Here is a 27,972-nt window from a genome sequence, read left to right as displayed (position 1 = left end):
GGAATAAAGATATACAGCAAATTCCTTTCATTTAAAATCTTGGAAAAGTTGTCATCCTCTATTCATACATTTTGAAATAATTATTATTATCCCCAAACTACATAAGATTACTTTTTATTTATTTGATGTAAATGTTTGCCCTCTCATATTAGTTTTCTTTTTTCAACAGATTCAACTAAATAAACTTTAATGTTGATTCTGTTCTTCCTAGAGATCCTAAACTTTGTGATTTTAGTGGAAAATCAGCGATACATTATGTGTCACAAATAGAGAGTTCAAAGAAACAGAAGCTTTTGGACATTTTAATGAGTTCTATGCCAAAACCAGGTAAATACTTTCACTCCACGTGCATAATTTCCCAACCCAAAAATTCCTGTTAGAACTCTTTCTTTTTCTACATCTGTTTGATGGATCCATTTAAAGAAATCAAGTCCACGGCTATTTATGGAGCAGTGACTCTGTACAAGGCCCATGACTAGGTGCTCTGGGGGATGCAAAGAAGTCTAATGCAAGGTTTAAACTTTTGAAAATATACAGCATGGTCAGGGACACATCACGTAAGTCAGAGAGAAAGAGCTTGCTGTAAACTTGAAAGGGGAAGAAGGACTTATAGTGGTTCTTGAAGGCTGGGTAACTGTGGGAAGGTTTGATATAGGTGGGAAAAGAGTCCAATCAAAGACATAGAAACAGCCACAGCAAGAAGTATAATGAAAAGTGTGCCACTGAGCAGCGTGTGACTTTGTGAAAGCTGCCTGACTTTATTGTTTGATTCGCTTTCTGTTTGAAGCTGCGGGGGCAGAGGACAAAGCTATACCTAAGAATGTTTCTTGAAAGAGGTGAGACTTGATCTGACCCTTGAAAAAAGGATGCAATTTGATTTTGTGGAGCAGAGGCCCCTTGCTGGGAGTGAGCATGGCTTATCCCAGGGGCAAACAAGAAACTAGAACTGAAAGTTCATGTCAGGGAAAAGAGAAACAAAAGGTCAGATACATAAAGAAACTGGGTCCATGGAGGGGTGAGCCTTAGATGTCAGGCTGAAGGACATCACTTTTTTAAAAAATAAAACAGACACTAAAGAAGTTTAAGCCAGAGAATGACCAAGGCCATGCTCTAGGAATATTAACCTGTTCCTATCGTGTTGGATACATCTGAGGGAAAAGGCAGGGATCTCTATCAAGAAATTAGAGAAGTGCCCATGTGTGTGGTGGTAAGAACTAGGGAGTGAGTCCTTGGGTGGGGCGTGAGATTGAGAGATGCTGGGAGTGGTGGATCTAGGAGACATTGTGGAAGAACAATTCACAGAACTGCGAGCTGTGACGTTGACAGCGGAGACGCAGAGACAAAAGTTGAGTCAAAGATGACTAAATTTTAAGGCCTGTAAAGTACGGATGATGGAAATACAACCAACAAAATGGGAGCGCACTGGGACTTTTCAAGTAGCAAGTTTCTGTAGGACTGGGCTTGTGGGAAAGGACCGGTTGAAAGGCTAGTTTGGGAGTTCTCTACAGAGAGGAGATTGTGAGGACATGATGGTGGGTGATGTTGTTGAGGGATTGATGAGAGTGAGAAAATTGCAGAGGGCTGAGCTGAGGAGGTGCACATACAGATAGAGAGGAGTGGTACGGACATCAGGACTCAGGAAGTGAGAGGAGGCGGAGGGGGAGAATCAGAAGAGGGCTGCAGGAAGAAAGGAGCAGGAAACAATGTTAAATTGGAAAAGAGATTACAAAGCAGATGTGGTAAGGATGTGAGACGTTTCAATGGCAGGATGTAGGCAGAAGATAGATTGCAGAGAGTAAAGCAGGAAAATATGGTGAAGAAATGGAAGGTCTGGGTATAGGTCACTTGTTCAATTTTGTCTCCACTACAAGATAAGCAGAGGAGCCACTGAAAGAGGGAGTTTTTGTTGAAAGAAGCCAATACTTATTTGAAGAAGCCAGGATAGCAGGAGGGGATGTCCCTAGGGTACAAACTGGGAGTCTGCTGTTTGGTGTTAGGAACTCTGTCCATTTAATGTGGCTTTAATCACTAGATAAGAAGTGTGCTCAGAGGAGCTGAGTGTCTTTGTCCTGGGCAACTGTAGAGCAAATGTGATTTCCAGCTCATCATTAGGGTTTCTCTTAGCAACTTTGCCTACCACAAACCATTACTCCCAAACATTTGAAGTGGTAACTCGTGATTACTATTAATTTAACTTCATGATTCACTCCCTTCTACAAACTAAAGAAGAAAGTTTGAGCGATCTAAATTTTTTAAATTATAGGATGGTCTGTAAGGCCCTGTATTGCTCTGATTTCAGTTGTTAGCCAAATTGTGCAGAAATTATCCTCAATCCCCAAGAAATAACTTCAGGGGCTTCAGGGCAGTGCACAGATTCAGAGAAAGAAAATCCAATATCGATTGAGCCGGCACTAAGTCTTCAGTACCCTGAAAAATACATGGAAGTTTTTCAGGGTTTAGTTGGAAGAGTCCAAGAAGCGTCTCCTAATCTTCCATCGATAGAAGTCCGTAATGATGGGACATCCTCAGGAAACATGGAAGACAGATGTCCTTCCTCTGCACAGCTCTGGAGAAGAGGGTCCCCTAACCTTGAACTGCTGACAGCTTTAATGGTTAAAAAGTTCTTACTCATGTCCCAGCACCCTACAGAGGGTTTTGCAATGACGATGTAGACATTAAGTATGAGGTAACTGGATTTAAGTTTAACTGAAATCTGACTCTTGTAAAGTTTTAATTTCTCATACAGCTTAAAATTTAGTGGGTACTCAGATCAGAAAGGATGACTGATTCATCCTAACTCTCTAAAAAATTTCACTTGCTCAAAATCTCAAAGTACCTGTTTGATTTTTTTGTCCTTATGCAATAGCAGTTACCATCAAAGCCTTTAAAAAAAATAGTAAGCGATCGACTCTGTGGACTCTTGTCTTCACATCCCTTCTTGTGAAAATTAGTGCCAGAAGCTTCATCAGGATCCCAGACCACTATTTCAGGAAAATGTTTGACACAATGGAGCTGATTTTAGAACATAGAGCTAGATCTTCCTTTGAAATTGCTGGAGATGAATCTTATCAAAACGTACTATTATGTTTCTTTTGATAGAAAGACATGCTGAGTCATTGCTTGACATTTGTCATGATACAAGCTCTTCTCCAACTGATATGATGATAGTTACCAAAAATCAAAACATCATCTTGCAAAGCATCAGCAGCACTGAGGTAAGAGCCTCCCTTTAAAGAAACAACAGACAGCCTACTCCATCTACTACTTTATTTGTGCTACTTGAATACTTCATAACAATCATATATTACAATTTTATTTTTAAGTGTAATCATAAAAAAACACATTTGGTAAGACGCTCTTCTGAAAATTTAATCTCTGAGCAGTAATTAGCTAGTAAACTCTGAGACTCATGCATAGGATGTGTGTGTACGTGTGTGTGTGTGTGTGTGTGTCTTAGTCAGTTCTGGCCACTATAACAAAGTACCATAGATTGGGTAGCTTATAAACAGAAATTTATTTCTTACAGTTTGGGAGTCTGGAAGTCTGAGATCAGGGTGCCAGCAGGTTTGAGTCTGGTGAGGGCTGTCTTCTGGACTGCAGATTGCCAACCTCTCATATGCTCACCTGATGGAGAGACAGCTAGCTAGTGCTCTGGGGTCCCTTTTATAAGAGGCACTAATCCCATCATGAGGACTCTACTTTCTTTTTTCTTTTTTCTTTTTTTTTGAGATGGAGTTTCGCTCTGTCGCCCAGGCTGGAGTGCAGTGGCACGATCTCAGCTCACTGCAAGCTCCACCTCCTGGGTTCATGCCATTCTCCTGCCTCAGCCTCCCAAGTAGCTGGGACTACAGGCACCCGCCACCATGCCCGGCTAATTTTTTGTGTTTTTAGTAGAGACGGGGTTTCACCATGTTAGCCAGGATGGTCTCGATCTCCTGACCTCGTGATCCACCCGCCTCAGCCTCCCAAAGTGCTGGGATTACAGGAGCCACCGTGCCCAGCTGAGGACTCTACTTTCATAACCTATCTCCCAAAGGCCCTACCTCCTACTGCCATCGCGTTGGTAGTTAAGATTTCAACATATAAATTTTGGTGGGACACAAATATTCGGTTCTTTACTCTGGGTGTGCATGCACACACACGCGCGTGCGCATGTGTCTGTGTGTTTGTGTGTGTCTCCAATACCACAGAAGATTGTTTCAGCTGAATCCATACTAAATGATCAAATGTACCTTCCTTTTATATACATTAATATTGAAAAGGAAGTCTCGGCTGGCCGTGGTGGTTCACACCTTGTATTAGTCCATTTCACACTGCTATAAAGATACTACCTGAGACTGTGTAATTTATAAACAAAAGAGGTTTAATTGACTCAGAGTTCCACATGGCTGGGGAGGCCCCAGGAAACTTACAATCATGGTGGGAGGCAAAGGGGAAGCAGGCACATCTTCACAAGGTGGTAGGAGAGATAGAAAGAGTGCAGGGGAAACTGCCACTTTCAAAACCATCAGATCTTGTGAGAACTCCCTCACTATCATGAGAATAGTATGGGGGAAACCGCCCCCATGATCCAATCACCTTCTACAAAGTCCCTCCCTTGACATGTGGGGATTACAATTCAAGATGAGATTTGCTGGGGGACACAGAACCAAATCATATCATACCTGTAATTCCAGCACTTTGTGAGGTTGAGGATTTCTTGAGGCCAGCAGTTCTGCACTGGCCTGAGCAACAAAAAGAGATCTCATCTCTACTAAAAATTAAAAAATTAGCTGGTCATGATGGCACACACCTGTAGTCCCAGCTACTTGGGAGGCTGAGGTGGAAGAATCATTTGAGCCCAGGAGTTTTAGACCACAGTGAGCTATGATTGCACCGCTGCACTCTAGCCTGGGTGAGAGCAAGACCCTGTCTCAATTTTTTTAAAAAGACAGTCAGGCACGGCGGCTCATGCCTGTAATCCCAGTACTTTGAGAGGCCAAGGTGGGTGGATCACCTGAGGTCAGGAGTTCAAGACCAACCTGACCAACATGGTGAAAGCCCATCTCTACTAAAAGTACAAAAAATTATCCAGGCGTGGTGGTGGACACCTGTAATCCCAGCTACTAGGGAGGCTAAGGCAGGAGAATCACTTGAACCAGGGAGGCAGAGGTTGCAGTGAGCCAAGATTGTGCCATTGCACTCCAGCCTGCACAACAAGAGCAAAACTCCATCTCAGAAAAAAAAAAAGGAAAACAAAAGGAGATCATTAACCTGATCATATCAAACCCATCATAGGGTACCAAAAAGGAGGTGCCTCCTCGTGGCCCTGGTTATCATCCTGCCTGTGATGAATGACTTTACAAAAAATCCCCTGTAGTATAGTAACAGTATTAGTAACAAACATTGCAGCCCATAGAAAACTGTGGAATGAGACCCAAGATGTACAACAAACTGGCAACAGTGGTTGCCTACAGAGAGAGAACTGGAGATGCAATTTGCACTGTGTACTCATTTGTACCTTTTGACTATTTATAAAAATTAACATATCCCAAATAAATATACTACTACTCTATATTTTATTGGTTAAAAAAAAAAAAAAGTCCAAAAAGTCGTTTATTTATTTTGAGATTGAGGTCTCATTCTGCTGCCCAGGCTGAAGTGCCCTGGCATAAACATGGCTCACTGGAGCCTCAATCTCCCAGGCTCAAGCAATCCTCCTACCTCAGCCTCCTGACTAGCTGGGACTACAGGCACACGCCACCACACCCGCTAATTTTTTAAACTTTTTGAAGAGATTGGATCTCACTATGTTGCCCAGGCTAGTCTCGAACTCCTGGCCTCAAGCAATCCTCTTGCCTCGGCCTCCCAAAGTAGTGGGATTACAGGCATGAGCCACCATGCCTGGCCCCATTGCCCATTTTCTAATTGGATTATTTGCTTTCTAACTGATAGGTTTGGAGAAGTCTTTATATATTCTATGTATATGCTTCATAAAATATTTTCTCCTAGTCAAGAAAATTATTTGATTTGTTTTTTCATCCTTTTTGATGTTTTATTAAAAAGAAGTTTTAAATTTTGATAAAAAACGACTCATCCATTTTTTTCTTTATGGATCATGATTTTTGTGACTAAGAATTGTTCACCCAAGCCTAGGTCACAATTTTATCCTATGCTCTCTTCTAAAAGAGTTATAGTTTCACATTTTATGTTTAGATCCATAATGCAATTTGAGTTTTTTTTTCTTTTTTTTTTTTTGAGATAGAGTCTCACTTCTGTCACCCAGGCTGGAGTGCAGTGGCACGATCTCTGCTCACTGCAACCTCTGCCTCCCAAGCAATTTTCCCATCTCTGCCTCCTGACTAGCTGGGATTACAGGTGCCCGCCACCACACCTGGCTAATTTTCGTATTTTTAGTAAAGACAGGGTTTCACCATGTTGGCCAGGCTAGTCTCGCATTCCTGAACTCAGGGGATCCCCCTGCCTTGGTTTCTCAAAGTGTTGGGATTACAGGCGTGAGCCACCAACCCAGCGGAATTTGAGTTAATTTTTACAAAGTACAAGGTTTAGGTTGAGGTACATATTTTTGCCTGTTGTTCCTCTATCATTTGTTGAAAAGACCATACTTCCTCCACTGATTTACTTTCACATCTTTGTAAAAAAAAGAAAGAAAGAAAAAGAAAAAAGATCCGGGCCAGGTGCAGTGGCTCATGCCTGTACTCCCAGCACTCTGGGAGGCCAAGACAGAAGGATCACTTGGGGCCAAGAGTTTGAAACCAGCTTAGACAACATAGCAAGACCCTGTCTCTACAAGAAATTTTAAAAATTAGCTGGGCATGGTGGTGCATACCTGTAGTCCTAGCTACTCAGGAGGCTGAGGCAGAATAATCGCCTGAGCCCAGGAAATTGAGGCCTCAGTGAGCCAAGACCATGCCACTACTCTCCAGCCTGGCCAACAGTGAGAGGCCTAATCCCTTAAAAAATATATATATGTTGAGCTTCTTTTTTCTTCAATTAAACTACTATCAATTCTTTTTTTTTTCTTTTCTTTTTTTCACTCTTGTCGCCCAGCCTGCTGGAATGGAATGATTTGATCTCAGCTCACTGCAACCTCTGCCTCCCGGGTTCAAGCGATTCTCCTAATTCAGCCTCCCTAGTAGCTGGGATTATAGGCATGGGCCACAATGCCCGGCTAATTTTGTATTTTTAGTAGAGACGGGGTTTCTCTATGTTGGTCGGGCTGTTCTTGAACTCCCGATCTCAGGTGATCTGCCCACCTCGGCCTCCCAAAGTTCTGGGATTACAGGCATGAGCCACCATGCCCAGCCTAAACTACTATCAATTCTAAGATGTGTATTTTTGTGTTTTAACCTCTTTGAAGTCAGACATCTTACAACTGTCACTGTCAAATTGGTACTGTTTTGCCATTTTTACTGGTACATAAAACAACAGTGTAGCTTTTAATCAGGGACATCTTTGATTTAGTGAAACATGGTAGGATACATTGCTAAACCCAAATCACAATATAAGATGTCAGAATGTGGATAGAGAAGTGAGAAATGATTTTGCGGCATGGAGAATGGTAAAACTTAATTGTCCAGGGAAAGGATATTAATGAGAATCAAGATGATGTACTGCAAAGAACCGTGGAAAAGCCCAGGAATTAGAGGCACCAGGTACTGCAGAAGTTGGGAGTTAGCATGAGGTTGGAAAAAAAGAGGGTTTGGTTGAAAATGTATATAAGGAGCAGAGAGATCCCCAACATTCTACTTCCACTCTATGTAACTACACCACTTACTCCTTCCCCACCCTCACAGAAGGCAGGAAGATTTGGTGGAAGATTATTTGAGCTGGAGGAATTCTGGACTTAGTAACAACATACAAGGTGAAAGATGGGAATCCGGTCTCAACCTGGAGGCTTAAGTCTGAACATTGACAGAGATATTGCTTCCATATTCCTTCCCCACCTAGCTCCCATATGGCCAGCAGCCCATTTATACTACTAAGCCAAAAGACTGGAAGATTCTCTTCTGGAGATTTAATAACCCCAGAAAATAGACCTACTAATACTGACACTTTTAAGTTCCCTGAAACAAAAGCATTTCACTATCAGATCAACCCAGCGAAGCCCACCAACAGGTAAATAGCAACATACACAGAGAACTTCCAGTCGTATTTATAGTGTCTCTTTCTTAATATGAAGAGTCAAGACAGCCAAGGGTCACCAGGTATTTGAGGAAAGCCTCTGATATGAAAAGTAGCATCAAAACAACAAGGAATGCAGATGAAATCAGGAGCACAGAGAAATGAAGGGGAAGAAATAGTTTTAAAGGGAGGAGATAAAAATAAAGAAAAAAAAGAAAAAAATGTTATCAGAACCAAATGATATGAGTTTTCAAGTTTAAAGCACCCATCACTGCAGGACAGTGACTAAGTAAATTACCCTAAAGTATTGTGAACTTTTAAAGCACTGAGGCTACAAGAGGATCTTGAGAGTTTTCAGAGAAAGAGAGATAATATAAAGGATAGGAAACTAGAATGGCACCAGATGTCTTAAAAATACCATTGTAAGCTACAAATATATGCAGCTACAAATATATGGAGCAATAAAAGACCTCTACACTGGAAGTAATAAAGTATTGCTGAAAATTTTAAGAAGACTTAAATAAATAGAATGATGTAACATGTTAGTGGATTGGAAAATTTAATTTTATAAAGATGTCAATTCTGCCAAATTAGTTTGCAGATTCAACACAGTCCCATTCAAAACCTATCAGGTGTGTGTGTGTGTGTGTGTGTGTGTGTGTGTAAATTAACAAGCTGATTCTAAATTGATATAGAAAGGCGAAAGGCCAAGAACAGTGAGGGCAATATTGAAGAAGAACAAAGTTGGAAGATTTAGGCTACCAGATATCAAGTCCTATTATAAAGCTAAATCAATTAAGGCAGTGTGATATTGATAGAAATATAGATAAATTCATTACCTGATATATGACAAAGTTCACACTGCAGTGAAATAGGGGAAAGAATTTTCAATACATGGTTCTGGGTTGCATAGATAGCCATACAGAAAACAATACGTATGTTGACCCCTACCTCACACCATACACAAAATCAATTCCACATTCATTGGAATTTAAAATGTGAAACATAACAGCTCACTGCAGTCTAGCATTCCTGGGCCCAAGCAAAACTCCTGCTTCAGCCTCCTGAGTAGCTGGGACTACAGACACATGCCACCATTCCTGGCTAATTTTTAAAAATTTGTTATTGGTAGAGATGGGGTCTTGCTTTGTTGCCCAGGCTGTTCTTGAACTACTGGCTTCAAACAATGTCCCTGCCTCATCCTCCCAAAGTGCTGGCATTATAGATGTGAGCCATTGTGCCTGACCACACTAACACTTTTGAAAGAAAATGTAAGATAAAATCTTTGTGACCTTGGAGCTGGCAACAATTTTTACAACAAAACACACACAAAATGCTTGCCATAAAAGAAAAGTTAATTAAATGGACTATATTAAATGAAGCATTTCTTTTTATCTAAAGACATCATGAAGATAATAATAAGCAACTCATAAAGTGAGAAAAGATACTTACAATGTATGTATCTGACAAAGGACCTGCATTCAGAAAAAATTTTAAAACTCCCACAAATTAGGAACAGATAGCTAATAGAAAGTGGGCAAAAACTTGATCAGACACTTAGCAAAAACAGATGTCTAAATGGGCAATGAAATATATTAAAAGATGCTGAGCCTTCAGTCATTGGATAAATGTAATGTACATTTATAAACTACAATGTGATAACACTGCACATCCACAGAATGATTACAATTTTAAAAGTTGGGAAATATCAAGAGTTGACAAGGATATAGAGCAACCAGAACTCTCATGCACTCCTGATGGGAGAATGAAATGTTAGAATAATTTAGAAAGCTGTCTTTTAGTGTCTGTTAAAGAGAAATATATGCATACTCCATAATCCAGCAATTCTGCTCCTAAGTACATACCTAACAGAAATGCATCATATGTTTACCATAAGCTACATATTATAATGATCATAGCAGCATTATTATAATAGCCCCCAAATGGAAACTACTTAAGTGCCTATCAAGAATAAAAAGGATACATAAATTTTGGTATATTCACATAGTGTAAAACTACACATAAATGAGAATGAGAATGAATGATCTAAAATTACATGCAACAATACAGATGAATCTCACAAATACATTGTTGAGCAAAAGAAGCCAGACATAAATTAAATCCTATATGGGTCTATTTATATAAAAACAAAAGGAGGAATAACAAATCTATGGTGTTAGAATTCAAAATAGCACTTGCATGAGAGTGTTCTTTGGGGATATTGGTAGTGTTCTTTTATTTGATCTGGGTCCTGGATACATAAATGTGTTTGGTTTATTAACATCAATCTATACACATATGGTAAGTGAACTTTTCTGAATGTATGCTATACTAAAATCAAAAGTAATGGAAAAGGGGTGGAGTAGGGAATGTCTTCAAATATCTGACACACACAAAAAAGAATATGGTTTTCAGCCAGGCATAGCTGTGGACACCTGTACCTGTGGGCCCAGCTACTCAGGAGGCTGAGATGGGAGGATCACTTGAGCCCAGGAATTTGAGACCAGCCTGGACAACATAGCTTTTTTTTCTTTTCTTTTCTTTTATTCTTTTTTGGGGACAGGGTCTCACCCTGTCACCTAGGCTGGGATGCAGTGGCCAGTGGCACGATCACAGCTTACTGCAACCTCTGCCTCCCAGGCTCCAGCAATCCTCCCACCTCAGACTCCTAAGTAGCTGGGACTACAGGTGTGCTCCACTGTGCTCAGATAATTTTTGCGTTTTTTTGTAGAGATGGGGTTTCACCATGTTGTCCAGGTTGATCTCGAACTCCTGCCCTGAAGTGATCTGCCCACCTCGGCTTCCCAAAGTGCTGGGATTACAGGTGTGAACCACTGGCCCAGCTGAAGATGGTTTCCAAACTAGGATTCTATGCCCAAACAAACTCTCAGTTAAGCATTAGAGTTGAATAAAGACATTTTTTCAGACACAGAAATCTCAAACATCTTACTTCTGATACACCTTTTAAGGAAGCTACTAAGTGCTCTATTAAATTGAGAAAGTAAATAAAGAAAGAGGAAAAAATAGGATCTATGACTCAGGGGATCAAGAGAGAGAAGGGAATCATTGGTATAATGAAGAAGGCAGGACCAGGACTTCAGCTATGTAGCAAGTCTAGAAAACAAAGAGCTCAGATGATTGGGGGATTGGGATGGGGGCAGGGAGCAGGACAGAGGAGGGAAACAGAACAGATATATTGTCTGATAAATTTCATCAAGTAGAGAGACCATTGTAGGTTGGGAAGATGTAGGCATTTAATAAAAAGACATAAGAGAGTAAATAAAATAAACCAACTAGAAATTAAAAAAAAATAAGGAATGAGGGGAAGGAAGGATGAATAGGCAGAGTAAAGAAGATTTTTATGGCACTGAAACTACTCTGTATGATTCTAATGGTGGATACAGGTCATTATACATTTGTTCAAATCCATAGAATGTACAACACCAGGAGTGAACCTTAATGTTAACTATGGACAACTGTAACAAATGTACCACTCTGGGTGAGGCTGTGCATGTGTGGGAGCAGGGGGTATATGGGAAATCTCTATACCTTCCTCTTTTTTTTTTTTGAGATGGAGTCTCACTCTGTCACCCAGGCTGGAGCACGATCTTGGCTCACTGCAACCTTCACCTCCTGGGTTCAAGTGATTCTCCTGCCTCAGCCACCCGAGTAGCTGGGATTACAGGCATGCTCCACCACATCTGACTAATCTTTGTATTTTTAGTAGAGACAGGGTTTCACCATGTTGGACAGGCTGGTCTCAAACCCTTGACCTTAGGTGATCCACCCACCTCTGCCTCCCAAAGTGTTAGGGTTACAGGCGGGAGCCACTGCACCCGGCCTATACCTTCCTTTTAGTTTCTCTGTGAACTTAAAACTGCCCTAAAAGTAAGGTCTATTTAAACAAACAAACAAGCAAACAAACAAGGGTTTGGGGGTTTGTTCAGGAAAAAAATATAGTTATACAAGAAAGAAAGCATAATCATACTACAGTACAATTGTACTACTACATAGTACAATAGCCTCATAATCATAATTAGCCATTGACTATTGATTTAACAACAAAGAAGGTAAATGTATTGGGAGGATGGAGGCAGGGCATAAGAACATTAAATTATTAACTACCATAATAAGTCAATAGAGGATGCCTCACTTTGATGAGTCAAGAGACAGCATGATAACTATGCAGAAATACGGAAGAAAATACCAAAAGAAACAGCTGCAAGTTTGGAAGTGGTTGCCTCTGAGGAAAAGGGTGATTGTTTTTCTTGGTATAAGTCTTTTACCATTATTTGAGTTTTTTTAATGTGCAGTTTAATTTTGATAAAAATTAAGTGAAAATTAAAAATAAAGAAATGGTTAAATCAAGACCTCTCTGGGACATGGGGTGGGATGAGCTACCGTAGAAACGTTCCTTTTTAAATCCTATTTGAATATTTTAACTTTGTGCATTTTTAACTTTTATAAGTAGTTTAGTCTGCTTCCTACCGAAGTAGAATTTAGTACCCTGGTTCCCAGCAAGGGAGTGATTCCCAGCCCCCACCCTTCCCACCCTAGGGGGTCATTTGACAATGTTTGCAGACATTTCGGTATCATCACTGGGGGAGAATGCAGCTGGCATCTAGTGAGTACAAGCCAGGGATGCTCCTAAACGTCCTACCAGGCACAGGACAGCCCCCACAGCCAAGAATTTTCTCGTCTTGAATGTCAGCAGTGCTGAGACTGAGAAATTTGCTAGGTTTTGTCACAATATTGAAGATTGCATTATATTTGGTTACTAACATTATGTAGTAATCAATAAAATGTAGTAATCAATAAAAAATAAAATACCTAGAGACAAATCTTTAAGATGTCATGCAAAAGATATTGATAAACAAAAACATACTTACTTTTATTTTTTATGGTCTATTTAAGCAACTTTCTTTTTAAAAGGACTAACTATATCACTTCATATTAATACATTGAAATAAATGTTTAAAAAATTTTTCGTAGAGACAGGGTCTCATTATGTTGCCCAGGCTGGTCTCAAACTCCTGGCCTCAGCCAGGTGTGGTGGCATGCACCTGTAGCCCCAACTACTTGGGAGGCTGAGGCAAGAGGATCACTCAAGCCCAGGACTTCAAAGTTACAGTGAACTATGATCACACCACTGCACTCCAGCCAGGATGACAGAGCGAGAGTCTGTTTCTAAAAAACAAACAAACAAACAACATCAAACTCCTGGTCTGAAGAGATTCTCCCACTTCTGTCTCCTAAAGTGCTGGGATTACAGGTGTGAGCCACCGTGCCCAATCAGTACATTTTTTAAGGCAACTTTAAATCTTTTTAAAAAAACTTTCACTAGGTGTTTTTTCTTATTGTAGCTGAAATAAAGTTTAAACTCCTTTTTGAGCGAGAAATGGACTTTTTTTCAGTACTGTATTTGCCTTTTCTTCCCTAGTGGTTTAACTGGGGTTTAAATCCCTTTCACTCTTTTCTTTAAATGAAAGCTTGGTTTTCTTTTTGGTTGTCTGAAATAGGTTTTTATAGTTTACAAATATAAGCAGCGGCCTTGCCTGTAGGACAGCTCCAGAGAGGCTCGTTATAGACTCGCCCAGTCATCTTTTTTCATCTGAGGAGAATCTTCTTTCAAAATTTTATTGTAGGCTGGACGTGGTGGCTCATGCCTGTAATCTCAGCACATGTGAGGCTGAAGTGGGATGATCCCTTGAGTCCAGGCATTTGAGACACTCCTGGGCAACATAATAAGACTTTGTCTCTACAAAAAGTTAAAGAATTAGCTGGTTATGGTGGCATGTACCTGTAGTTCCAATTACTTCCTGGAGGCTGTGGTGGCAGAATCACTTGAACCCAGGAGTTCGAGGCTGCAGTGAACTAAAATTGTGCCACTGCATTCCAGCCTCGGCGACAGAGCGAGATCCCATGTCTCTAAAATATAAAAATAAAAAAATCTAATTACGGCTGATTTCTATCATGCCTTTACCATCTGTATGTTTGGTACGCTGTTGTCTGAAGGCTAGAATGCGATGCTCTATTTCTCATCCATCTATCAGCTCCCGTGGTGTTGCCAATGGTTTATGAAATCCATCTATGCTTGGGATTCGCTATTCTGGTGTTTTGTCTCTTTTACTCCCTCGTAGGTGACACTATTTCAATTCTCCTCCTTGTGGCACCCAAGCACATCTTAAAGTCATTCCTGTTTAGCATTATAAAATAAGTTAGAAAATTCTGAGCTGTTTCTGTTTGAGTCTTCACTTCCACGATCACCTTCAAAGTAGATCTTATTCCCTACATCCTTTTTGATTGTGATACTGATGGTTTTTCAGTTTATTCCAGGGCATAATTTTTTGTCAGGTACTTATAGATATCACACATCTTTTATTATTATTTTTTCTGTGCAAAACTTATCAATTAGGTTTGAGTATCCTTCCCCTTTATTTTGCTCATTATTATTTTTTTTTTTTCTGGTTCTTGTTGAAATTCATTGTTTCAAACTTTTCATGCTAACAAGATCACAGAGTGGTTACAAGCTCTGGACCCAGACTTCAGAGTCTGGGTGTGAATTCTGGCTTTGCCACTGGCTAGCTGTGTGACCTTGTGTAAGCTACCTAACTTTTCTGGGCCTCAGGTATAAAATGAAGATAATAGATCCTAACTTTAGAGTTGTGAGGATTAAATTAGTTAACCCATTTATGCCTAGTGTTCCATTACTGGAATGCTGAGTTTGTGGGGGTTATTTATATCCCACTGCTCAAGGTCATCGCCAATGTCTGATTTTTCACACAAAAAAATGTGCAACCTCTGGCATAAATGGGTTAATATGTGTAAGGCATATAGAACAGTGTCTGTCACTATATATGTAAATGCTAGTCATCATTACACATTTTGTAGGTGGGTATGACCACACTGCCGGCTTCCAACTTTTCCCACAGGACCAACTGACAAATGAACTGAATAGTTGAGATTGACCACAGCTCTGTAATCAACATGGAAACTTGATGTGAGAACCAGTTGTATGTCTAACACTTCCAAATGAAGGCTGCTGTTTTCCCAAAGCTTAGCATAAAAATTTCGTTGAATCACTGTAATTAGATGAAATGGTAGAAATATGTTTTGAGGTCTCTTAGAGTGTTCTAGACTAAGGATCTACACAAAAACTATATATAATACTAAAAAAGAAAAATTCAAATGACCCATAAACATCTAAAACTATCTCCAACTTTTCTATTAATCAAAGTATTCACATTCAAACAATAAGAAGAAGATCAATTCCATATATTACATTAAATATAATAAAATGAAAAGTCGGCCAAACGTGGTGGCAGGTGACTGTAATCCCAGCACTTTGGGAGGCAGAGGGAGGTGGATCACCTGAGATCAGGAGATCAAGACCAGCCTGGTCAACAGAGTGAAACCCATCTCTACTAAAAATACAAAAAAAAAAAAAAAAAATTAGCCAGGCATGGTGGCAGGCACCTGTAACCCCAGCTACTTGGGAGGCTAAGGCAAGAGAATCACTTGAACCCAGAAGGTGGAGTTTGCAGTGAGCCGAGATTGCACCACAGCACTCCAGCCTGGGCAACAGAGCAAGACTCTGTCTCAAAAAATAAAAATGAAAATGAAAAGGGGCAGGGCATGGTGGTACATACTTGTAGTTCCAGCTACTCAGGAGGCTGAGGTGGGAGGATCACCTGAGCCCAGGAGTTCGAGGCTGCAGTGAGCCATGATAGTGCCACTGAATTCCAGCCTGGGTGACAGAGTGAGACATTGCCTCAAAATAATCATCATCATCATATAAACACTTGTGAAAAGAAGGGAAAACAATAATTAATTCATTAAATGAAAAGCAATGATGATAAGGGAGAAGAGGTGATGTAGCACATTCATACACTGCTGGTGGATTTTAAATAGGGATAAACTTTTAAGGCAATATGTGTACAAAAAGCCAACTGTTTCATAGTCTTTGGATCAATAATTCCATATCTACGGATCTACTCTAAAGAAATAATGCAAAATTGGTGTGTTAGTTGCAAATATTTAATAACACTATGTGTAAAAATGAAGAATTTAAAACGACCTACTAGGCATCATGAGACTTACATTGTAAGACTAATGGGGCTTATTAAAGAAGTACTATTGGCTGAGCGCAGTGGCTCACACCTGTAATCCCAGCACTTTAGGAGGCTGAGGCAGGCAGATCACAAGGTCAGGAGTTTGAGACCAGCCTGGCCAGCATGACGAAACCTCGTCTCTACTAAAAATACAAAAATTAGCCGGGCGTGGTGGCAGGTGCCTGTAGTCCCAGCTACTCAAGAGGCTGAGGCAGGAGAATCACTTGAACCCGGGAGGTGGAGGTTACAGTGAGCTGAGGTCACACCACTGCACTCCAGCCTGGGTAACAGAGCAAGTATCCATCTCAAAAAAAAAAAAAGTACTATTATGACCCTCTGATATTTGTTGAAGGAAAGAAATCTTAAATTCCATTAAAATGACATTTACTTAGTAAATTGCTTACGAAGGTATGCTTAAGTGAAAAAGTCAGATACAAAAATTATATGATGCAAGTGTATTTTTAAATACTTAGGAGAAACACGAAGAAAATATGATTTCTATGTTAACAGTGTTTGCTCTTTGGTTGTCAGGTTATAGGTAATTTTTTAAAATCTTGCTTTAAAAAATACTTTTTTGTATTTTCATATGTTCTAGGAAGAATAAATCCCCCTTTGCGATTTGATAGGAAGGAGGAGGAATTTGCCAGATGATGGTAGAATTTTTGAAATACAGAGAAGAATAAGCAGTGAAATTGACAACAGCCTAGGAGCCGAGTGAACCCATCTGCCACTGAAAACCAGGATAGTCTGAGATAGGGCACCTGACTTTTGCCAGGAGATAGAAAATGCTTTAGAAAGTATTAAGAAGGGTGTAGTGGGGAGTAGGCAGGAAGGGGGATGGTTAATAGGCACAAAAAAAAAAAAATCTAGAAAAAATGAATAATCAACCCAATAAGAGAACAAAAAGAAAAAGAAAAGGAAAAGAAAGAATAAGACCTAGTATTTGATAGCACAACGGGGTGACTATAGTCAGTAATAATTTAATTGTACATTTAAAAATAACTAAAAGAGTATAATTGAATCATTTGTAACACAAAGGATAAATGCTTGATGTGTGATACCCCATTTGCCCTGATGTCATTATTATGCATTGCATGCCTATATCAAAATATCTCCTGTACCCCATAAATATATATACCTATGTGCCCATAAAAATTAAACATTAAAAAACAATGTTTAAGTATAAACTACTGAATACAAGTAAGGTATGACAACTAAGTTGTTATGATTGAATACCTAAAATATTTTTAATGACTGTATAAATGGAGGGTTTTACCTCTGGATTTTTTTTTTTTTTTTTTTTTTTTTTTGAGACAGGGTCTCACTCGGTTGCCCAGGCTGGAGTGCAGTGGTGCAATCATGGCTCACTGCAGCCTCAACCTCCTATGGCTCAAATGATCCTCGCACCTCAGCCTCCCGAGTAGTTGGGACTACGGGCACGTGCCACCATGCCTGGCTAATTTTTGTACTTTTTGTAGAGATGGGGCTTCACCATGTTGTCCAGGCTGGTCTCAAGCAATCCACCCATCTGGGCCTCCCAAAGTGCCAGGATTACAGGTGTGACCCACCACGCCTGGCCAGGTTTTACTTTTACTTCCTTTATCTTTTCTTCTACTTTTCTTTTCTCTCTCTCTCTCTCTCTTTTCTTTTCTTTTCTTTCTTTTGACAGGGTCTCACTCTGTCACCCAGGCTGGAGTGCAGTGGCATGACCCTAGCTCACCATAACCTTGACCTCCTGGGTTCAAGCCATCCTCCTGCCTCAGCCTGCCAAGTAGCTGGGACAACAGGTGTGTGCCATCACGTCCAGCTAATTTTTGTATTTTCAGTAGAGACAGGGTTTCGCCATGTTGCCCAGGCTGGTCTCGAACGCCTGAGCTCAAGCGATCCACCTGCCTCAGCCTCCCAAAGTGCTGGGATTACAGGAGTGAGCCACCGTGCCTGGCCAACTTTTATTATTTGCTACAACAATTAAAATGAACAAGGAGAGAAAAGCAAGAAATTTCCTAGCTCTCTTGGGAATTAATAAATGAGCTCTCAGAGAATTTTTGTGACTCGCCACTTCTCTGACGTTTCAGATGACAGGCTTGTGCACTTAGGGCAAAGACTTCTTGTCCAACAGTCCCCTTAAATAGGTAGGCCACCTAGATCATAGAAACCAGACAGCTAGTTGTAACATTTGGGTTGTGATGGGATGTTTTAACTACTACTTGGGTCTATCATGGTTCTAGAAATTTAAAGGCACAAAATCAGCAGCTATAACTTGTAATGAAGGAAACTATCAAAAACAATGAATTCTAAGAAAACGTTTCTTCTTTAAAATGTTTGGAGTACTTTCTGTAAATCAAGTTGGTTTTCAACTATAATGATTATTTTCCGGAGAGTGAAAAGGAAGTTTAAGAGGTGTTGTGCACCATGATTTAGATCAGAACGCCATCATAGGGAAGACTTTAATCAGCTTTGCTGCCTCCTTTCAGTCTAGGGTTTTATCTGTAGCTTCCACAAGGGGCAGGGATTTCCACTGTTGCTATTTGTAAATGAGGCCCCAGGGAGGCATTATGGAAAAGATCACGTTCCTTTGGGGTTGTTCACTGTGACTGTGGCCAAAGGATTCTTTCCACTTACCCACCCGGATGGAATTTGGGGCAGCTTAGCAGCCTGGGCACTGAGACGATAAAGTATAAAACACTGAATTTCTATGTGTCAATGTGATTTGAGCTTTGCTCTTCATTTTTGATTATGCAATTAATCACATCCATGACTGTCTGAGCCTAGTGCTCCAAGGGCAGATACTTTCTTATGATTTTATTCCTAAATACTTTATCCAATTTAAAAGAAATCCACGGTGTGAATCTTTAGCCTAGAAAAATCAACATTCATTCTGCCAACAAATTGGTACATCGAATAACTAATTACTGAGTTTTGAATTTTATGATACTGCAGGAGTTCGACCAAGATGGTGACTGCAGTCGTTCCACACCGGTTAGTGAAGAAGAAGATCCCAGTGGTGGTAGACAGGACTGGCAACCCAGGACAGAAGGTATCGGGCTTCAGTCCTTAATGTGTTTACAAAGATAACATGATCATGTGGGCTTCCCTTCAATTTCAGAAGCGCTCATTGTAGAAGTTTGAACAAAACACACTGGGGCCTATGGGAGGGTGGAGGGAGTGGAGGAGGGAGAGGATCAGGAAAATAACTAATGGGTACTAGGCTAAATACCTGGGTGATGAAATAATCTGTACAACAAACCCCATGATATACATTTACCTATGGAACAAACCTGCACTTGTACCCCTGAGCTTAACTCCTGCAATAAAAGTTTAAAAAATAATAATAAATAAGTTTGAAAACACAGAAGAAGCCCGAAGAAGAAGAAAACCACTCATGATACTACCTTTTGGTCCACATCTGAATCAGTGAGTCTAGGCAACTTGACTGTCCAGAATAGACAATGCTCTCTGGCTCTTTCATTCCACCTCACTCCAGCTCAGCCAAGCCGTTCCCTGTCCCTTCCTTTTTGTCTGATAACATCCCTTCCCCATTTTCTTCCTCTCAGAATCTTCCAGCAGCTTCAGTGATCGGTTCCCTTCCAGAGCCACACATGTCTCCATCAGCTGTTGTCCCTGAGGGGAAGGTGGGGGAATGAACAAGGCATGAAAGTCCCCAAGTCTCGGTCTTTTATTTACAAGGCCATAAGTCTGGAATCTTCCAGAACACCACCCATTTCAAACATGTTATCCTGTCAGACCGTAAGTGCCCTTGCACTTAACAGACCACAAAGTATTTGCAGATCCTCTCCTCAGAACATAGTTGCCACGGCTATCCCATTTGTCTGTCATCTATCCATAACCTTCTTAAAGTAAATGTTTATTTGAACTGCTGCAATTTCTCCTGGGCAATTTTCTGGCTTCTATTTCTAACACGCCAGGGAAGCCGCCCTCTTTGATGCTCGTTTTTCTCATCCCTTTGCACCTCCCAGAAGGCTGCAGCTCTCCCGAGTAGCGTCTCCCGGGAGGTGGTGCGATGGTGCCCTCTCCTGGGCAGCCGCCTGCCTTGCTCACGCCCACTGGAATCTTCCCTCCCTAGGCCAAGGGCCGAGAGTAATTTAGTAACCGTTAAAATTGTGAACACCATTAAGCCTGAAAGAGCTAACGAAAGAAAATAAATCCCGAAACCCTTTAGAACAGTCCTTGCAGTCCTCCTTCGACTTTCATAGACTTCAAAGCCAAGCTCTTAGAAGCCTAGTGGTGTCCCAAGCGCCTTCCAGGAGGTTCAATATTTCATTTATTCTGCTCAATTTGGAGATAACTCACCATTTGGGATGTTAGTCATTCTTTTAAACTTGATTTGCAATATTTTTAGTTTTCATATGGGAGCCATAATACTTATGAGGCATCTCCACTAAGTTATTTCAGTTTTAAGCTTTTAACAACTTGAGTTACAAATTTGGAAGAAGCAATTCTCTTCCTGATAAAATTTCATGTCACAGTTGATAGAGACTTCAGTTGAGCTAGCTACTCTTTCTAGTCACAAATTCTGAAATAAAAGTGTTTTGGATATTATTGTGCATTATATTCATTTTAAATATTGGTTTAAATCTCTTTAAATGGGCTGGGTGCTGTGGCTTGGGCCTGTAATCCCAGCACTTTGGGAGGCCAAGGTGGGCGGATCACCTGAGGTCAGGAGTTCAAGACCAGCCTGGACAACATGGTGAAACCCCATCTCTACTAAAAACACAAAATTAACCGGGCATGGTGGCACGCACCCGTAATCCCAGCTACTTGGGAGGCTGAGGCAGAAGAATCGTTTGAACCTGGGAGGCGGAGGTGGCAGTGAGCCGAGATCGTGCCGTTGCACTCCAGCCTGGGTGACAGAGTGAGACTCAGTCTCAAAACAAACAAACAAACACAAACAAACACTATTTTCTGAGAACATAACAGACACAAATCTTGTAGACTAGAAATTGAGCCTATAAATTTACTCTTTTCATGAATGAACAAGAGAACCTATTCCCTAAAACTAATGGGCTTAAAAATATTTTAATACAGTATAAATTCACCAGGATTTGTAGTTGCAGGTATACAAGAACCTACGCTTGGTTGGGTTAAAAAGGAAGGGAAATTTGAAAGATATTAGGAAGTTCATATACCATTGAGAAACCAGAGGAGAGGAACTTTCTTGGTCCATTCACGCTGCTAAAACAAAATACCATAGACTGGGGGGTTTCAACAGCAGACATTTATTTTCTCACAGTTCTTAAGAATGGGAAGTCCAAGATCAAGATTCTAGCAGGGATGGGTTTCTGGTGAGGGCTCTCTTCCTGGTTGCAGATGGCGGTCTGTCCCCATGTGGTCTTTCCTCTGTGCACACACAGGCAGAGCACAAGTGAGTGAGCTCTCTTCTTAGAAGGACACAAATCCAACTGGATCAGGGCCCCACCCTTGACACCTCATGTAACCTTCATTTCTTCCTTAGAGGCCCCATCTCCAAATAAGCCACACTTAGGGGTTAGGACTTCAACGTATGAATTTGCGGTGGGGGACACAAACATTCAAAACATCCAGTCCATAACAGGAAGGCTCTAGATTGGATTGGCAGGAAGAATTCCCATAAATGCATTTCAAAACTGGCTGCTTCTGACCCCCAAATCGTGCCACCTCTGCCATAACCAAAGAGCCGCTCTCACTATCAATGTAAGAATCTCCTCCCTCTGCTGGTACCCCCATCAGCACACAGGATGCCTGCAGCTTATCTTTTTTCATGTAACTCACATACTTCAGTCTCTCAAGTAAGCTTTCTGAATCTAGCAGCGCAGAAGGCTGGAAATACAGTTGTTATTTTTTTTTTTAAGTCTGTGTTGAGCTTCACAATTTAGGAAATCATCAAAACGTGAAGATGGCATCAAAATATTTTGAATCTCCATGCTCACAATCCAGACAGATATGCACATTCATTTAAATAGAACAAGGACCCAGTTGATATATGCACCTATTAAGTACCCACAAAAATGTAACAAATGAAATAAGGAGAACAAACAGGAAAGTGAGGCTTTTCTGGAGAAAATAATTTTTCTTTATTGAAATCAGCTAGGCTGGGCCAGATTCTAAGTTTTTATGTTAATAATGGCTTTGACACTAACAACAACAAATTAATGATCATTTTCTGACTGGTTATGAATGTCATTTTCACCTCTTCTATAAAGAAAATATATTCGTGGCTATGTTGAAATGTTGCCTTTTAATTTCTCTCTAAGGTAATATTTTCTGATAGGGTTAATTGACCCTCATTATGTGAAAAATGCGCTTAGATAAGAGCAAGTGTTTTGTTTTTACCTGTGACAATGCATCCTCTTCCCTGGCCTACTGGGTAGCTCGAGAGGCCTTATCCATAGCAACCTCAGCAACTCACAGTATTCAAGAGGCAGAACAAAGAGAACATTTGTATGTTTCTAGAGGACTTCAGAATCAGTGCATTCTATAATCTTTTTTCCAATTTAGGACCAACAATTAGGACAGTGGCCCTTAGCTCTTAACATATCTTGAAAGGCAGGTAGGTCTTCTCTTACATGTCTCTTACATGTGCTCTTACATATTATATCTTTGTTTCTTGGTTTGAAAAAGAAGTCAGCTGATGAACAGATTTTAAGCACATTAAATTTGTTTGAAAGCATTCTGGATCTATTAATTCTTGACAACTGCAAAAGTACAGTTGTTCTTAAATATGGTTCACGTGAATACAGTCAGTTTTCTAATTTTCACAGCAAAGAACTAAATACATTTAGCTTTTGTGCCAGAACATTCTTTTCACTGACAGTTTAGTTATTAGGAATGTATGCTGTATGGTTTTCTCACTCTAACATGTCAGCTAGGTGTTTGCACTCAAGGATGACTACCAAAATGTTGTGAAAGACATCTGTCTTCTTTTCAAGTAGGAGAATGACCTTGAGCATGTCATGCAAACTCATTGCTATCAGTTTCTTTGTCTCTAAAATGAAAGGCTTGGATTAGGTGACCTCTAAGTTCCTTCCAGCTCAATAATTCCAAGCCTCTCATTTTGTGCTACATAGTGTGGTGATAGGCTCTTTGAAAACTGAAAAAACAATGGACCATTCCAAGGAAACTTCATTTTTAGACAAGCGTTTCATGCAATTGTATAGTATTAGAAAACATGCAATCAAGTTGTCTTATTTGAGAAAAGTTAAGAAAACCAAAGCTAGCTACATTTTTATGGTAGCACAACACACAATATTGGATGAAAATGATAGTAAACACTATTATCATTTGCCTGATGGTAAACAAAACTTTTCCTTTTGGAATTTTTTACTGTTTTTTTTTTTTAATGTACTTGTTTCGTTAAATGGCACAGGTATAAAAATTGAACAACAAAAATGCTTTCACTGTGGTAGCTCCTATGTATTACAAACAAATATATCCAAAGTCTTTTAAAATAACAAAAATCTACTAATTTAGATAATGGTGACAGCTATTAAGCAACTTTCCCAACGTCACCCAGGAAGTGGCAGAGAAGGGATGTCTGGTTCACACTCTAAGCTTATCCTCCCCGTGATATTCCTTCCCCAGCCTTCAGTTAGTGGAGCTCATACAGCCATTGCTCCTCCAGGCACATGCAGATTGAGTGAATAAATGGCTCTGACAGATAAATGGGTAGAAATGACTACCGGGACAAGCATTGCGTCTTCCCGGAAGGACACTTCTCTCTGCTCCCACATCACCACTTGCTTCCATCACAGTGCTTATCTCACTGCATTCTGTATTTTCTTATCAGCTCTGCTAGGGCCTCAGCTGCATCTTGTTTATTTCCCTGTTTTCAGCACAAAGTGCTGGGCTTGGCATATGCTTAATAAAAGTTTGTTAAATGAAAAAAAGGAACGAATGAACACACCTTAAAGAACAGGCAATGTTAGAGTCATTCACACTAGTTTTTTACATAAATTTGCTTGACATCTTATATTGTGAGCAAGCACGTATTCTGTAAGTTGGAACTTTCTCTCTTAAGGGTTATTCTGGGAATTATTTCATGGAACGACCAAAATTACAAATACAAGCAAACATCTTTGGTGTTACATAAATGATCGCATTGAATCCTCACAATAGTGCTGGGAGATAGGTGCCATTACACTTTATAGAAGGTGGTCCTGTTTTCTTCATCCTGGGGACAACATAGCTTGTTATAAAACTTTATTTCACATCTGTAAAATATTATTATATGGTGTTTTGCTCTTTAAGCATTTATTTAGGATCTATCATATTCTGAACAGGAAAGATACAAAGATGGCTAAACCTCAGCCCCTGGTTAATGTCCATTTTGTAATTATTAAGAAGAGATTAGCCAAGCAAATAAAGTATGTCTCCCGCTTTCCACTAGAATTCATTACTTTCTTCCTTCTACTACTGTGATATGTTTCTATAGGTGTTGAGATCACTGTGACTTTTCCAAGAGATGTCAGTCCTCCCCAAGAAATGAGCCAAGAAGACTTAAAAGAAAGGAAGTAAGGAATATTCTTTGAATTATCAGATTTGAAATGAAGTATGAAGCAATGATACTCATGTGGCAACCTACATTATTAGTAATTCAATCCATAATAATGCTTAAAAGTAGAGGTCACAATAAAGAGTATGTGGCAGAGGCCAGATCATAAACACTTTGGCTATGTGGGCCATATGGTCTCTGTTGCAATGATTCAAATCTGCAACTGTCATTTGAATGCAGCAATAGATAATTTGTAAACAAAGGAGTGTGGCTGTGATCCAATTAAAGCTACAGAAAAAGGATGAAGGCTGGATTTGGCCCCTGGGCTGTAGTTTGCTGACCCTACTGCAGGGCAGAGCTACTTAGAATGTGGTTCTGCGGTCCTGTTACCAGTCCATGATAAGGTCAGGACAGGCTGTTAGGGTGACTATTAAAAAAGTTACAAAGCAATTTGGCAAATAACTTACGTTCATTGATTGGGTAGTAAAAAAAATTGAGGCTTATTTTTTGCATGTCTTTTATTTTTCTTCCCTTTTTATGGCAATTCACTTATATTTTACAAAAGTATCAGTTCACAACGATTGGAAAATTTAAATGCCAGTTCTTCATCAAAGGTAGTTTGAGAAGCACTGGGCTAGTCAGTGCCTGTGGAGATAAAAAGGTGCATCCCCCATTCCTGCCCTTGGTCTCTGATTTCTCTGTGCAAGGAAATGGTGATTGGGAAAATGAGAGTGAGCTGAAACCTAATCCATCCAGGCGAAGGTACAGAGGGCTGAGGAGGCCGAGAAGAGTCGATGGGTGGAGACGTCTTACCCTCTCAGGATTCAGCCTTGCCTTTCAGCAGCACCATTTGGAAATAGTTCTTCAAACTTTCTAGTGATGTCAGGCTGGACTGAGAACTGGAGATTCAGAAGATGTGGCAACCGAGTTTTAAATAAAACATTTCCCTCCCCCTTTAGTCAGATAACCTCATCGCATCAAGAATGGGCACAAGCACATGCAGTTTCTCATCCAAATGAAATTGAGATGGTGGAGCTCAGGACAAACACGCTGACCATGCGGCCCTTACTTTTGCAAAAAGAGGAAAGTTCCAGGGAGCTCTGCGATGTGAACTTGGGCTTTTTGCTGCCGAGATCTTGTTTAGAACCAAACATTTCCAAGTCTGTAACCAGAGAAGATGCTCCTCATTTTCTGAAGGAGCAGCAAAGAAAATCTGAAGGTAAGTTGAACATTGAATTCCACAGTGAGTCCTTTCGGTCAACAAATATTTATGTATTGTGCCAGGCACTGTTCTAAATGCTGGAGATATAGCAGTAAACATATCAGACAATAACCCCAGCCCTTGTGTAATTTACATTCCTGGGGGCCATGGGGGTGCCGGGCAGACAATAAACTAGTAAACAAGTAAAATGAAGGATGGCATAATGTTCCAGCAGAAAGAACACTATATGTGCAAATGTTTACATATTTGTTCAAGGAATAGAAGACAAATATTTTGAGAATATCTTATTGTTTAGATTATTTCATTGCTTATTTCTTTAAACATTTCAGACGTTATTTTATAAACTATATTTGATATGATAATTTCAGTTAACAATATGCTACTGATTTGCACTATGGTTGACTTTTTTTCTTGAGTGTTTGAAAATCTTCATTGTGAGCTCATATTTGGTTGATGTTTATCTGTGAGAATCTTGGGGGCCCATGCTGTGGATGCCTTTGGCTAGAAGTATTGAGTTTACTTCTACCAGGTCCCAGGGTCGTTATGGACTTGAGTCTACTTTAGCCTTATTCCTGGATCCCCAAGTTAATGTGCAAGTCTAAGAGCCAACTTCTACCTATATTGAGTCCAAGATTCATTTGTTAGATAGCAGCACTGATGCCAGCATTTCCCCCTGTGGCAACATTGTCTTTGGTATTTGCTTACCACTGTCCTCAACCAACCAGCCAAAACCACCAGGAACAACCTTATAATCCAACAAGTTACATTCATTGATTTGTCACAATGAGGAAGACTGCATGCCAGCAGAGCTGCGAGGCATCTTACCAAATTAAAAAAAAAAGAAAGAATAATTATTATGGGATTTTAAGAGAAGGATACATTTTAAGTGAAATTTAAATGAAGCAGTGCTTAAATTTATGTATTTATTTATTTATGAGACGGAGTCTCGCTCTGTCACCAGGCTGGAGCATAGTGGCGTGATCTCAGCTCACCGCAACATCTGCCTCCCAGGTTCAAGCGATTTTCCTGCCTCAGCCTCCCAAGTAGCTGGGACTACAGGTGCATGCCACCACGCCCAGCTAAGCTTTGTATTTTTAGTAGAGACGGGGTTTCACCATGTTGGCCAGGATGGTCTCGATCTTTTGACCTTGTGATACTCCTGCCTTGGCCTCCCACAGTGCTGGGATTACAGGCGTGAGCCACCGTGCCTCACCTAAAAATGTTTTTTGATTTCATTATGCTAAAATGTGTGTAACATAAAATTGACCATTTTAATCATTTTCAAGTGTACAGTTCAGTGGCATTAAGTACATTCACACTGTTGTGTAACCATCACAACTATTCATCCCCAGAACATTTTCTTCTTGCAAAACTGAAACTCGGTGCCCATTAAACAATAGCTCTCTATTTCCCACTCTCCCAAAGCTTCTGGCAACCACTATTCTATTTTCTGTCTCAATATGAATTTGACCATTCTAGGTCTTTTATATAAATGGAATTATGCAATATTTGTCCTGCATCTGGCTTGTTTCATTTGGCATGATGGTGAAGCAGTGTTTTGATGGGTTGTATGTAAAAGAGTGCATATGAAATCTGGACTGTGAAGTGGACCTAGACTCTTACTCCTTGAAGTTTACAAAGTTAGTTCCCAAATCTCGATAGCGTTTTTTGTTTGTTTGTTTGTTTTGTTGTTTTTAGACAGGGTCTGGCTGTGTTGCCCAGGCTAGAATGCAGTGGCATGATCTTGGTTCACTGCAACCTCTGCATCCTGGGCTCAAGTGATCCTCCCACTTCAGCCTCTTGGGTAGCTGGGACTACAGGTGCATGCCACCACGCCTGGCTATTTTTTTGGTACAGATGGGGTTTCACCATGTTGCCCAGGCTGTTATTGAACTCCTGGGCTAAAGTGATCCTCCCACCTTGGCCTCCCAAAGTGCTGGGATTACAGGCGTGAGCAACCGTGTTCAGCCTCAACAGCCTCTTTCAATCTCATAGCTTGCCACTCTTCCTCAGCAGTATGATAAACT

General features: G+C 40.3%; 1 protein-coding gene across 1 annotated transcript in view; it reads left to right on the top strand.

The window, feature by feature from the left end:
* Nucleotides 1-27,972, top strand: part of MAP3K19 (mitogen-activated protein kinase kinase kinase 19) — a 65,794-nt gene that overhangs the window by 5,902 nt on the left and 31,920 nt on the right. The window contains exons 3-6 of the mRNA XM_021923533.2: nt 212-3,215; nt 19,176-19,272; nt 24,664-24,742; nt 25,683-25,942. Of these exons, the coding sequence (XP_021779225.2) occupies nt 3,084-3,215; nt 19,176-19,272; nt 24,664-24,742; nt 25,683-25,942 (568 nt within the window). The 5' untranslated portion in view covers nt 212-3,083. The remainder of the gene's footprint in view (nt 1-211; nt 3,216-19,175; nt 19,273-24,663; nt 24,743-25,682; nt 25,943-27,972) is intronic.

This window comes from Papio anubis, chromosome 10 (genome assembly GCF_008728515.1).
Source record: "Papio anubis isolate 15944 chromosome 10, Panubis1.0, whole genome shotgun sequence".
Taxonomy (NCBI): Eukaryota; Metazoa; Chordata; class Mammalia; order Primates; family Cercopithecidae; genus Papio; species Papio anubis.
This window is presented reverse-complemented; position numbering and strand designations above follow the sequence as displayed.